Source organism: Microcaecilia unicolor, chromosome 5 (assembly GCF_901765095.1).
Source record: "Microcaecilia unicolor chromosome 5, aMicUni1.1, whole genome shotgun sequence".
NCBI classification, from domain to species: Eukaryota; Metazoa; Chordata; class Amphibia; order Gymnophiona; family Siphonopidae; genus Microcaecilia; species Microcaecilia unicolor.
This window is the reverse complement of record NC_044035.1, coordinates 189,920,534-189,933,787: the sequence shown is the minus strand read 5'-3', so window position 1 is coordinate 189,933,787 and position 13,254 is coordinate 189,920,534. Positions and strand designations below refer to the sequence as shown.

At 46.3% G+C, this 13,254-nt stretch overlaps 1 protein-coding gene across 1 annotated transcript in view; it reads left to right on the top strand.

The window, feature by feature from the left end:
• TSNAXIP1 (translin associated factor X interacting protein 1) overlaps nucleotides 1-13,254 on the top strand; it is a 1,164,230-nt gene that overhangs the window by 386,370 nt on the left and 764,606 nt on the right. The window contains exon 7 of the mRNA XM_030203665.1: nucleotides 3,376-3,517. Within this exon, the coding sequence (XP_030059525.1) occupies nucleotides 3,376-3,517 (142 nt within the window). The remainder of the gene's footprint in view (nucleotides 1-3,375; nucleotides 3,518-13,254) is intronic.

Sequence of the window (13,254 nt, the reverse complement as noted above, 5' to 3'; positions counted from 1 at the left end):
CGGATAGTAGGAGAAGGAGCAAGAGAGAGCGGAGAAGGGTGGGGGAGGTAGGGCAACGAAGGCGCCGAAGACGGGATGCGCAGAGGAGGAATGGGGAAGGGTTCATGGCAGGAAGGAGGTGTTGGAGGTTGAGAGCTAGGAAGGAGGAGGAGGACAGTAGGGATGGTGAGGTGGAGGGGAATAGGGGTAGGTAGGGTATTGCAGTAGTGGGCAGGACAGGGGGGGATGGGTAGTGAGTTCGTGTGGTAGACAGCGGAGGGAGGGGGAAGAGATTGGGGAGGGATAGGGCGAGGAATAGAATGTGAAAGGGGGCCATAGGTAGTGAGAGAGGTAGGGAGTGAGTGAGCAGGCAAGTTGGACAAGCTGGTGGGGTGGAGCAAGCTGATGCAGATGGACTGGAAGCTGGATCAGGTGGGCTGGAGCAAGCTAGTGCAGATGGACTGGATCGAGCAGGAGCAGAAGGCTGGAGAGCTGACTGGAGCAAGCAGGATTAGGCGGGCTGGAACAGCAGGAGAAGAAGGCTGGAGAGCTGGATCAGGCTGACTGGAGCAAGCTGGATTAGGCGGGCTGGAACGGCAGGAGCAGGTGGCTGGAACAAGCAGGAAGAGCTGGTTCCGACGGAGGTTGGAGCAGATGGACTGGGACGAGCAGGAAGAGCTGGATCAGGCGGGTTGGAGCAAGCTGGATTAGGCGGGCTGGAACAGCTGGAGAGGCTGGAACGAGCAGGGAGAGGCTGGATCAGGCGGACTGGAGCAAGCTGGATTAGGTGGACTGGAACAGCAGGAGCAGGTGGCTGGAACAAGCAGGAAGAGCTGGATCCGACGGAGGCTGGAGCAGATGGACTGGGACGAGCAGGAAGAGCTGGATCCGACGGAAGCTGGAGCAGGTGGACTGGGACGAGCAGGGGGAGCTGGATCAGGCGGGCTGGAGCAATCTGGATTAGGCGGGTTGGAACAGCTTTGAGCAGGTGGCTGGAACAAGCAGGAAGAAGCTGGATCCGACGGACTGGAACAGGGTGCAGATGGACTGGAACGAGCAGGAGAAGCTGGATCAGATGGAGTGGATCAGATGGAGTGGAACAAGCTGGACGAGCTGGATCAGGTGGGATGGACCAAGCTGGAGCAAGCAGGAAGAAGCTGGATCCGACGGACTGGAACAGGGTGGTGGAGATGGACTGGACGAGCAGGGAGAAGCTGGATCAGATGGAGTGGAAGAAGCTGGACGAGCTGGATCAGGCGTCCAAAAAATATTGGGTTGAAAATATTGGGTTCGATTCTCCCTTTGGACATAACTTGCTGTTGTTGTAGTCTGGAAACTTTCTTAAAGTGGTTCCAGTTAATTGTGAAAGAGCATTGGTAATGATCAGACCATATTGATTCTTCCCAATAGATATCTAACAATAAGAGAAACATCAAATATATGCTACATTTCAAAGTAGGCTATCATTAAGATGTGTTATTTTACCACTAACTCCATGTTATTTTAGCACAGGTCCCATTTTATGCAATGAGACCTCGTTACTAATAACTGGGTTAACAGTATAACACTTCTTAATGGTAGCACATGTCGATAATCCCCACCCCCCCCCCCTCAAAAAAACCAAAAAAAAAACAAATGCCACTGGCCAGGTGTATCCAGTGATTTTCAGCAGCATTATCTGGATATTGTCACTGAAAATCATTGCTGGACACCCCAGCACTATCTGAATAGTGCCAGAATATAGTGTGGGTGGAGCATGGGTGGTCCCAGAAATTCCCTGGATAATGGTAATATTTAGGAAGGAAGTTATCAACATGGGCTGTGTTTAAGATAGGTTATTTTACTGTTAATCCCAGTTATTATTAACTAGGTCTCATTGCATAAAATGGGACCTGTGCTAAAAAAGCACGAGTTGTCACGAAACGCCTAACACCCACCTGGGGTTAACCCTGTGGCCACCTGGAGGGTCTGTCCCCAGTACTGCTCAGGCCCACCTGTACCTGTGCATGTGTTCTATACTGTACCCTCCTCCCACCAACTGGGTCTCGCTTGCCTCTGGGCTACTCTCCCACTCTCAAGTTAGTCCCTGGTGATTTCTAGGACATTGGGGCCATACTCCCAGGGGTCCCACAGTTCCTAGAAAGCACTCACAGACCCAAAACACAAACCACCAGAATTCTTAGTCAGTTCAAGATATCAGAGCTAATAAACTAATGGGTTTATTATCACAGAAATAGAACAGTGAACAATATAAAACACGTGGAAAAACAACAAGCAATAACAGGTAACTGAATAAGGATCAATATTAAAACCATCTAAACACTTTGTCACTACCTGGGTAGCACCTGGGGAGTTGCAGAAAAATAACTCCTTGAACAGGGCCTCAGGGCAGAGATGTTTACCCTCTGCACTCCCTATCTGAGACTAGGGAAAACCCAGTACCTCCTGGCTGGATTTGAACTCCAGAGTCAATCAGAACCCAGAGCACCAATTTTGCAAGTATCTGGCCAGTGGCACTGCAGGATGCCTTTCCACAGGGCTAAACTGAAAAGAAAACAGCTTTCTCTGCAAGCAATATCTTTAAAACACAGAACAAACACCACCTGCTGGCCAAACAAGAGAAATACACTGCATGAAAATATTATTACAGTTCACAGGCTTGAAAAAACCCCTGTTTCACCACACACCCCAGCACTATCCGAATAGTGTCAAAATAAAGTGTGGGTGGAGCATGGACGGTCCCAGAAATTCTCTGGATAATGGTAATATTTAGAGAGGAAGTTATCAACATGGGCTATGTTTAAGATGGGATCCATGTCGGTCCCACACAGCATTGGTACTGGCATGTTTTTCATTATTCCTACTTGTCTGTATCCAGGCTTGGTACCCCAATCCAGGAATACTCAAGCAATGGGTACAGTCTCTCTGGCTTCATTGGCTAACATTACTTCTGGAGTGCGCCCTGGAAGAATAGCATCTTCCGGCACTAGCTCTGGTCATAATGAAGTCATTCTAGAGCCAGTTATTAGTAACTAGGTCTCATGGCATAAAACGGGACCTATGCTAAAAAAGCACGAGTTAATGGTAAAATATCACGTCTTAATGGTAGCCCACATTGATAACTACCTTCCTTAGTATGCTATCCAGATAACTTAGGACAATTAAAAACCTGCTATCCAGATAATAGTGGTTGCTACTCTATATGAATACTCAGCACCTCTCACTATCTGGATAGCAACACTGAATATCCATTTTTTTCTAACCACCGTGGCTGACATTTGAAAATAACACTGATTTCTGCAGCTAAATATTGACCAATATATATAATGGATTTATTGTTGATAGCCCTGCAGGTTCTGTCAAAGGAATTTACACTTATTTTTTCTTTTCCAACAGGTGAGTAAGCTGCAGAGTGAGCTAGCAGAACAATATATGATGTACCGCAATGAATGTGATGCTCGCAGACTTCTTATCTCGGATTTCAACGAAGTGAAACAGCAAATGGAGGAAGAGGAGACAAAGCCTGCCATAGTGAAAAGTAATAAAAATAGTTATTATCTCAAAGCCTACTCTTTCTATAGCATGTCTCCTAAGCATGTCATCCAACCCAATACTCCTTCCATTTTTAATGTTTTACTAGAATGCTGGCAATATTCAAATATTCTGTAGATGCAAACTTCATGGATGCTTTTAATGTGGAGGGGCATAATCGAACAGGGTGCCCAAGTTTTCCTGAGGACATCCTCGCAGGATGTCCCGGCGAAGGGGCGGGGAAACCCGTATTATAGAAACAAGATGGGTGTCCATCTTTCTTTTCGATAATACGGTCGGGGACGCCCAAATCTCAACATTTAGGTCGACCTTACAGATGGTCATCCTTAGAGATGGTCGTCCCTGGTTTTTGGCGATAATGGAAACCAAATCCAAGCCCTTTGGTCATGGGAGGAGCCAGCATTCGTAGTGCACTGGTCCCCCTCACATGCCAGGACACCAACCGGGCACCCTAGGGGGCACTGCAGTGGACTTCATAAATTGCTCCCAGGTGCATAGCTCCCTTACCTTGGGTGCTGAGCCCCCCACAAAACCCCACACCCCACAACTGTACAACACTACCATAGCCCTTATGGGTGAAGGGGGGCACCTACATGTGGGTACATTGGGTTTGTGGTGGGTTTTGAAGGGCTCACATTTACCACCACAAACCAATTCCTCCTACAGTGGGACGATAGATGCAGAACAATATTAGACAACATTGCCCCAACTCAAACCAGAACCTCACACAGGCAGAATTCAACACCATGGTTCAATGAAAAACTGAAAAAACTTAAAACATAAGTTAGAAGGTTAGAACGTGCATGGATTAAGAAGAAAGACAACCTCACACTTAACGCCTGGAAACAACTTCAAAGAAAAGATGAACAAATATGAACTCTTATACAAATATTCAGAACTGCCTTATAATTTATGCTTGTTAAACTACTAATATGTCTTATCATTATCATGTTATCAAGATCCTTCTGTATGCTAAACATATATTTTCTTAAATGTTTCCACTATTCATGATGTATTGTAAGCCACATTGAGCCTGCAAAGAGGTGGGAAAATGTGGGATACAAATGCAATAAATAAATAAATAAATAAATAACAGGTAGAGGGGGGATGGGCCTGGGTCCGCCTGCCTGAAGTGCACTGCACCACTAAAACTGCTCCAGGAACCTGCATACTGCTGTTAGGGAGCTGGGTATGACATTTGAGGTTGGCATAGAGGCTGGCAAAAAATATTTTTAAAGTTTTATTTTTAAGGTGGGAGGGGGTTAGTGACCACTTGGGGAGTAAGGGGAGGTCATCTCCGATTCCCTTTGGTGGTCTTCTGGTCAGTTCAGACACCTTTTTGAGGCTTGGTTGCAAGAAAAAATGGACCAAGTAAAGTCGGCCAAGTGCTCGTCAGGGATGCCCTTCTTTTTTCCATTATCGGCCAAAGACGCCCATGTGTTAAGCACGCCCCAGTCCCACCTTCGCTATGCTTCCAACACGCCCCTGGGAACTTTGGTTGTCCCCGCGATGGAAAGCAGTTCAGGACGCCCAAAATCGGCTTTCAATTATGCTGATTTGGGCGACCCTGTGAGAAGGACGCCCATCTCCCGATTTGTGTCGAAAGATGGGCGCCCTTCTTTTTCGAAAATAAGCCTGATAGTAACATAGGGACTGATATTCAGCCGGTGGCAACAGTGCGTTTGCTGTCTTCCACTGGCGTTAAACCTGGACATTCAATGCCAGGCTGTATTTGGTGATGGCATTGAATGTCTGAGTTTATTTTGGCCACTAAAAAGTTCATTGGCTATGCTGATATTCAGCGCTAACTAGCTAACTTTTAGCAGTCAAAGATAAGCCTGCTATTTAAACAGCCTATTTTGACCACTCAACATAGCTGGTTAGACACTGCATATCTGCGCCTAACTGGCTATGTCACGCAGTATAGCCAGTTAATGGCTAGCTGCTAACCCGGATATTCAACGGGGGAAAACAAGTTATCCCCCACTGAATGTCTGTGGTTAGGCGCTTAAAGCCTATTTAGCCTGCCAGGAACCGTTCCTGGCTAGATAAATAGTTTTGAATATTGGGGGATAGTAACACAGTAGAGGATGGCAGTTAAAGACCTGTCTATCTAGTCTTCCCAACAAGATAAACCCGTAGCATAAGGTATGATGTGATACTACATATGCATACTTGATCTTGAGTTGACCTTGCCATTTTCAAGGTATAGACCATAGAAGTCTGCCTGGCACTAGCCTTATTCTCCAACTACTGAAGCTGTCATTGAAGTCCACTCCAGCCCATCCAAATCTCTCCAGTCATGATCAGGGCACAGGCTGTAGAAGTCTGCCTAGTACTGGTCTATCTGTCCAGCCACAATTAGGGCACAAATCTACACTGGCCTTGTCCTCAAACTACTGAAACTGAATCTGTCCAGCCATGATCAGGTCACAAACTGCAGAAATCTGCCCAGCACTGGCTTTGCTTCTCAATTACTGGTGTTGCTATCTAATCACCACTAAGCGGTTTGGTTCCATGCCTTCCATACAGGATTCCTTTGTGTTTGTCCCACGCATTTTTGAACTCCGTTTTTATCTCCACCACCTCAGGAACTTGTCCAAACCTTTTTAAAGTCCAGATACGCTAACCGCTACATCTTCCGGCAAAGAGTTCCAGAGCTTACCTATTTTTTGAGTGAAAAAATATTTTTGGAAGGCGTGAACAGACGCTTCACATCCACCTGTTCCACTCCACTCATTATTTTATATACCTCTATCATGTCTCCCCTCAGCCGTCTCTTCTGCAAGCTGAAAAGCCCTAGCCTCCTTAGTCTTTCTTCATAGGGAAGTTGTCCCATCCCCACTATCATTTTAGTCGCCCTTCGCTGCACCTTTTCCAATTCCACTATATCTTTCTTGAGATGCGGCGACCAGAATTGAACACAATACTCAAGGTGTGGTCGCACCATGGAGCGATATAATGGCATTATAACATCCTCACACCTGTTTTCCATACCTTTCCTAATAATACCCAACATTCTATTTGCTTTCCGAGCCGCAGCAGCACACTGAGTAGAAGGTTTCAGTGTATTATCGATGACGACGACACCCAGATCCCTTTCTTGGTCCGTAACTCCTAATGTGGAACCTTGCATGACGTAGCTATAATTTGGGTTCTTTTTTCCCACATGCATCACCTTGCACATGCTCACATTAAACGTCATCTGCCATTTAGCCGCCCAGTTTCCCAGTCTCGTAAGGTCCTTCTGTAATTTTTCACAATCCTCTTGCGAGTTAACGACTTTGAATAACTTTGTGTCATCAGCAAATTTAATTACCTCGCTAGTTACTCCCATCTCTAAATCATTTATAAATATATTAAAAAGCAGCGGTCCTAGCACAGACCCCTGAGGAACCCCACTAACTACCCTTCTCCATTGTGAATACTGCCCATTTAACCCCACTCTCTGTTTCCTATCCTTCAACCAGTTTTTAATCTACAATAGGACTTTTCCTCCTATCCCATGACCCTCCAATTTCCTCTGTAGCCTTTCATGAGGTACCTTGTCAAACACCTTTTGAAAATCCAGATACACAATATCAACCGGCTCCCCTTTGTCCACATGTTTGTTTACTCCTTCAAAGAATTGAAGTAAATTGGTCAGGCAAGATTTCCCCCCACAAAAGCCGTGCTGACTCGGTCTCAGTAATCCATGTCCTCGGATGTGCTCTGTAATTTTGTTTTTAATAATAGCCTCTACCATTTTCCCCCGCACCGACGTCAGACTCACCGGTCTATAATTTCCCGGATCTCCCCTGGAACCTTTTTTAAAATGGGCGTTACATTGGCCATCCTCCAATCTTCCGGTACCACGCTCGATTTTAAGGATAAATTGCATATCACTAGCAGTAGCTCCGCAAACTCATTTTTTAGTTCTATCAGTACTCTAGGATGAATACCATCCGGTCCAGGAGATTTGCTGCTCTTCAGTTTGCTGAACTGCCCCATTACGTCCTCCAGGTTTACCGTGAAGTCAGTAAGTTTCTCCGACTCGTCCGCTTGAAATATCATTTCCGACACCGGTATCCCACCCAAATCTTCCTCGGTGAAGATCGAAGCAAAGAATTCATTCAATCTCTCCGCTACGTCTTTGTCTTCCTTGATCGTCCCTTTTACCCCTCGGTCATCCAGCGGCCCAACCGATTCTTTTGGCGGCTTCCTGCTTTTAATATACCGAAAATTTTTTTTACTATGCTTTTTTGCCTCTAATGCTATCTTTTTTTCGTAATCCCTCTTGGCCTTCTTTATCTGCGCCTTGCATTTGCTTTGACACTCCTTATGCTGCTTCTTGTTATTTTCAGATGGGTCCTTCTTCCATTTTCTGAAGGCATTTCTTTTAGCCCTAATAGCTTCCTTCACCTCACTTTTCAACCAGGCCGGCTGTCTTTTGGAGTTCCGTCTTTCTTTTCTAATTTGTGGAATATGTTTGGCCTGGGCCTCCAGGATGGTATTTTTGAACAGCGTCCATGCCTGTTGTACAATTTTTACCCTCTCAGTTGTACCCCTAAGGTTTTTTCCACCGTTCTTCTCATTTTATCATAGTCTCCTTTTTTAAAGTTAAACACTAACGTATTTGACTTCCTGTGTATAGTTACTTCAAGGTTGATATCAAAACTGATCATATTATGATCACTGTTATCAAGCGGCCCCAGTACCATAACGTCCCTCACCAGATCATGTGCTCCATTAAGGACCAAGTCTAGAATTTTTCCTTCTCTCGTCGGCTCCTGCATCAGCTGCTCCATAAAGCTGTCCTTGATTTCATCAAGGAATTGTATCTCTCTAGTGTGTCCCGATGTTACATTTACCCAGTCTATATTTGGATAATTGAAGTCACCCATTATTATCACATTGCCAATTTTGTTTGCGTCTCTGATTTCTTTTATCATTTCTGCGTCTACCTGTTCATCCTGGCGAGGCAGACGGTAGTACACTCCTATCACCGTCCTTTTCCCTTTTATACAAGGAATTTCAACCCACAATGATTCAAAGGTGTGATTTGTGTCCTGCTGAATTTGTAATCTATCCAAGTCAAGCCTCTCGTTAATATACATTGCTAGCCCTCCACCAGTCCGGTCCACCCTATCACTACGATATACTTTGTACCCCGGTATGACAGTGTCCCACTGGTTATCCTCCTTCCACCAGGTCTCAATAATGCCTATTATATCCAATTTTTCATTTAGTGCAATATATTCCAACTCTCCCATCTTATTTCTTAGGCTCCTAGCATTTACATATAGACATTTCAGAATATGTTTGTTGTTCATATTTGCATGATGCTTAGCACTAGACACTACTGATTTGCCATCTTTTGTCTGTTGTGCAACCTCACTATCCAGAAACCCTATCTTCCCTGTTTGTGAGGTATCTTTGCAAGATACTTTATCCCGAACCATGCGCTTTTGAGCGACTGTCGGTCTTCTCCCCATTTCTAGTTTAAAAGCTGCTCTATCTCCTTTTTAAATGCCAACCCAGCAGCCTGGTCCCACCCTGGTTAAGGTGGAGCCCATCCTTTCGGAATAGGCTCTCCCTTCCCCAGAATGTTGCCCAGTTCCTAACAAATCTAAAACCCTCCTCCCTGCACCATCGTCTCATCCACGCATTGAGACTCCGGAGCTCTGCCTGTCTCTTGGGCCCTGCGTGTGGAACAGGTAGCATTTCAGAAAATGCTACCCTAGAGGATCTGGATTTGAGCTTTCTACCTAAGAGCCTAAATTTGGCTTCCAGAACCTCTCTCCCACATTTTCCTACGTCATTGGTATCCACATGTACCAAGACAGCGGACTCCTCCCCAGCACTATCTAGAATCCTATCTAGGTGACACGTGAGGTCTGCCACCTTCGCACCATGTCCCCAAGTTTTAATGAAAGAGCTCAGGCTCTACACTAGAGAATGACACGGGGACTGGGACAGAGGCCATGGGGACAGGGACAAACTTTGTCCCCATGTCATTTTCTACTCTGAAGCATGTTAACAAACTGGACTGTTATTTATGTTTGAGTGATGCAGGTGACAATATTTTGATTTTTTGAAAAACAAGAAAACATATTGGCCACAATTAGCAAAATTTGTATGGGGGATCCTGTACATTCCTGCTACCAGCATAGCTTCTGAGAAGACATCTTCTATTATACTGAATAGAGCTACACTGAATCCTGAGATTGTTGATGACTTATTCATCCACAGATTTAAAAATTATAACAGTGCTTCATAGGTTATACAGAATGGGTTGTATTTTGTACCCGTGGACATTTTAACAGGGTGGATTAGGATTCCTTGGGGTAGTAGAAGTCATCCATTGTTGGGGTCGGAAGGGTAGAGGGTGGTGGTGGTGGGGTTATTATAGTTGCTTGTTATTATTGTTTTCTATTTGTGATTTATAAATAACAGTTGCACAGCATATTGTTCCTTTTTGTACTTTAATAAAAAGATTTAAATATAAAATTATAAGTGTTTTGAGGCTTCTGCAGATGAGGACAGAGCCCATGGGGATGGGGTGGGGATGGGGACAGAACCTGCAGGGACGGGACGAGGTGGGGATGGAGACAGGGCCAACGGGGACGGGATGGAGAAAGAAACAGAACCTGCGGGGATGGGGTGAGGCTGGAGACAGAACCCATGGGGAAGGGACGGGGACAAACTTTGTCCCTGTGTCATTCTCTACACGCCAATTCTGCCTTGTCATAGATTCTGTCACTGGTTGCAGGGGGCCTGGCTATTGTGGGGTGGGTCCATCAGTGATCACCCCACCCCTGAAGAGTGGCCTGGCATTTGAGTACTGGCATCTTTTTTTGCTAGAAAAAATGCACTGACCAGAACTGAAATTAGTGCTCAAGATGAGGTTGCACCATGGAGCGATACAGAGGCATTATAGTATTCTCGGTCTTATTTACCATCCCTTTCCTAATAATTCTTAACATCCTGTTTGGGCAGAAGATTTCAGTGTATAGTCCACAATGAAACCTAAATCTTTTTCTTGGGTGCTGATCCCCGAGGTGGACTTTAGCATCAGGTAACTATTTTTTGGATTATTCTTCCCAATGTGCATCACTTTGCATTTGTCCACATTAAATTTCATCTGTCATTTGGATGCTCAGTCTTCCAATTTCCTAAGGTCTTCTTGCAATTTTTCACAGTCCACATGTGTTTTAACAACTTTGAAAAGTTTTGTGTCATCTGCAAATTTAATCACTTCATTTGTCATTCCGATTTCTAGATCATTTATAGTCAAATCTTTTTTTATTGAAAACTAGTAAAAAAGGCCCGTTTCTCACACAAATGAAAAGGGCGCTAACAAGGTTATCATGTAATGGCAATTATGTTTTTAAAGGAACCGTTAGGAGATATGTTCTGTCATGATAAGTAATAATTGGGAAGGGTGTATAATGAGTAATATGCTCCAGGGGTATGAGATACGAATTGTTTTATCTATGTTTTTTTTTGTTTAAATCTTTCTTTTTTTGTGATTTTTATTTATAGTATTTTTTAAAAGATAAAGAGTACGCAGACTCCATCCATGTCCAGCATTTCTCCTCTCTTCCTTCCCCTCAATCCATGTCCAGCATTTATCCTCTCTTCCCTCCCCTCCATCCATGTGCATCTCCTTCCTGACTTCCCTCCCCTCCATCCATCCATGTCCAGTAACTCTCCATTCTCCCCTACCGTCTCCTCCATCCACCCATATCCAGCAAATTTCCTCTCTCCCCTGCCCCCTCCATTCATCCATCCATGTTCAACAATTCTCCTCTCTCCCCTGCCCTCCCCTCCATCCATGTCCAGGACTCTCCATTCTTCCCTGCCCTCTCCTCCCATATTCCACCCATATTCAACAAATTTCCTCTCTCCCCTGCCCCCATTCATCCATCCATGTCCAGCAACTCTCTATTCTCCCCTGCCCTCTCCTCCATCTGTCACAACGGTGACTGTTTCCTTGTCTGTGCTTGCTTCGCCCTCTGGTGGCCTGAACCGGTGGCTGCTATGAACTGTCACCCGTTCCAGACTTCAGCCCAGTCCGGTCTGGATCTTCCGGGCTGCCAGACTTGCTTCTCTTGTTTGTGCCTGAACAGCACCCGTAGCTGCCTTGTGATTCCTGCAGCTTGAACTTCAGCAGCTGATGGGCTTTATTAATCAGACTGTTTCCTTGTCTGTGTTTGTCTTTACATTGTCTAAGATCCATGGTTTGTTGGTGCTTTGTTGTACTTCTGCCTAGTCTGGTTTCTTGTATAGTTCCTTGTCTGATTCTGGTTAGTCTGTGTGTAGTTTAGCTTAGGTTTATTGCTTGTTTACTAGTCTCGTTTCTTGTTTGTATTTCTGTGTCTAGTTCTTGGTTGTCTGTGTCTCATGCTTAGTGGCTGCTTTGCAGCTTTCAGTCCTGTCTCTTGTCTGCCAGTATTTGTATCCTGTTTCAGTGGCTGCTTGGCAGCTTTCAGTTCCTGTCCTTTAGCTTGTCCATTTTCCTGCCTTGTGTAGTATTGTCTGTCTGTGAGTCCTAGCCCAGTTTCCTGCCTTGCTGCCCATGTTTATTCCTTTCCACTCTGACCCTCAGTCCCTGTTCAGCCTAGTTGATATCCAGTTCCTGCCCTGTCCAGTAAGTCCTGCCGGCCGCCTGCACCCAGGGACTCAACTCCTGAGGAACGGCGGTCAAGTGCAGGTGAAGTCTAGCTGTTCCTGTCAGAGTTCTGCCTTGTCTCAGGTGTGGGGTGGTTTGCCTGCCACTGCTGCTCCACGGCAGTGGCCCAAGGGCTCACAAACTTAGTTTCTGCCTTGAAAACGTGACATCCATGTCCAGCATCTCTCCATTCTCTCCTGCCCTCTCCTCCAGCCATCCATGTCCAGCAAATTTGCTCTCTCCCCTGCCCCCTCCATCTATCCATGTCCAGCAATTCTCCTCTCTCCCCTGCCCTCCCCTCCTGTCCAGCGATCTCTTCTCTCCCCCTACCCTCCCCTCCTCTCCTGTCCAGTGATCTCTTCTCCCCTTGCCCTCCTCTCCAATTCCAGCTATCTCTTTTCTCCCCCTGCCCTCCCATCCATGTCCAGCAATTCTCCCTGCCCTCCCTCAGCTCCATGACAGCCCTCCTCTCCATTCCTCCCCCCCCCCCCCGCTCGTTTAACCCTTTTACTTTCAGGCGCAGCGACGGCAGTGAAGAGGACAACACAGCTTCTCCCTTCCCTCACACAGTGTCCCGTCCTCGTGGAAACAGGAAATGCATCATTGCAGAAGGCGGGACACTGTGTGAGGGAAGGGAGAAGCTGGAGGCGAGCCCACTGTGTTGTCCTCTTCACTACCGTCACTGTGCCTGAAAGTAAAAGGGTTAAACACGCGCAAGGGGGAGGAACGGAGAGGAGGGCTGTCGATCAGGGAGCTGAGGGTGGGAAGGAGCAGAGGGACTGTCCGAGAGCTGCCTGGCTACAGCGCTGCTGAGCCAGGCAGCCCTGCGTTTGGGGGGGGGGGCAGCAGCCAGGGGAAGGTCACGTTTGGGCTGGGGAGGCTTAGCCTCCCCAAGCCTCTTATACGGGGCACCTATGACTGTCATCTCATCCATGTCCATCAATTCTCCTCTGCCCTGCCCTCTCCTTCCCTTCCTCCCTCCCTCCCCTCAATGTCCCTCGATTCTCTCCTCCTGACATCATCTCACCTCCAGCATTCCCTTCCCCCTCATTGTTCCGCCCTCTGACGTC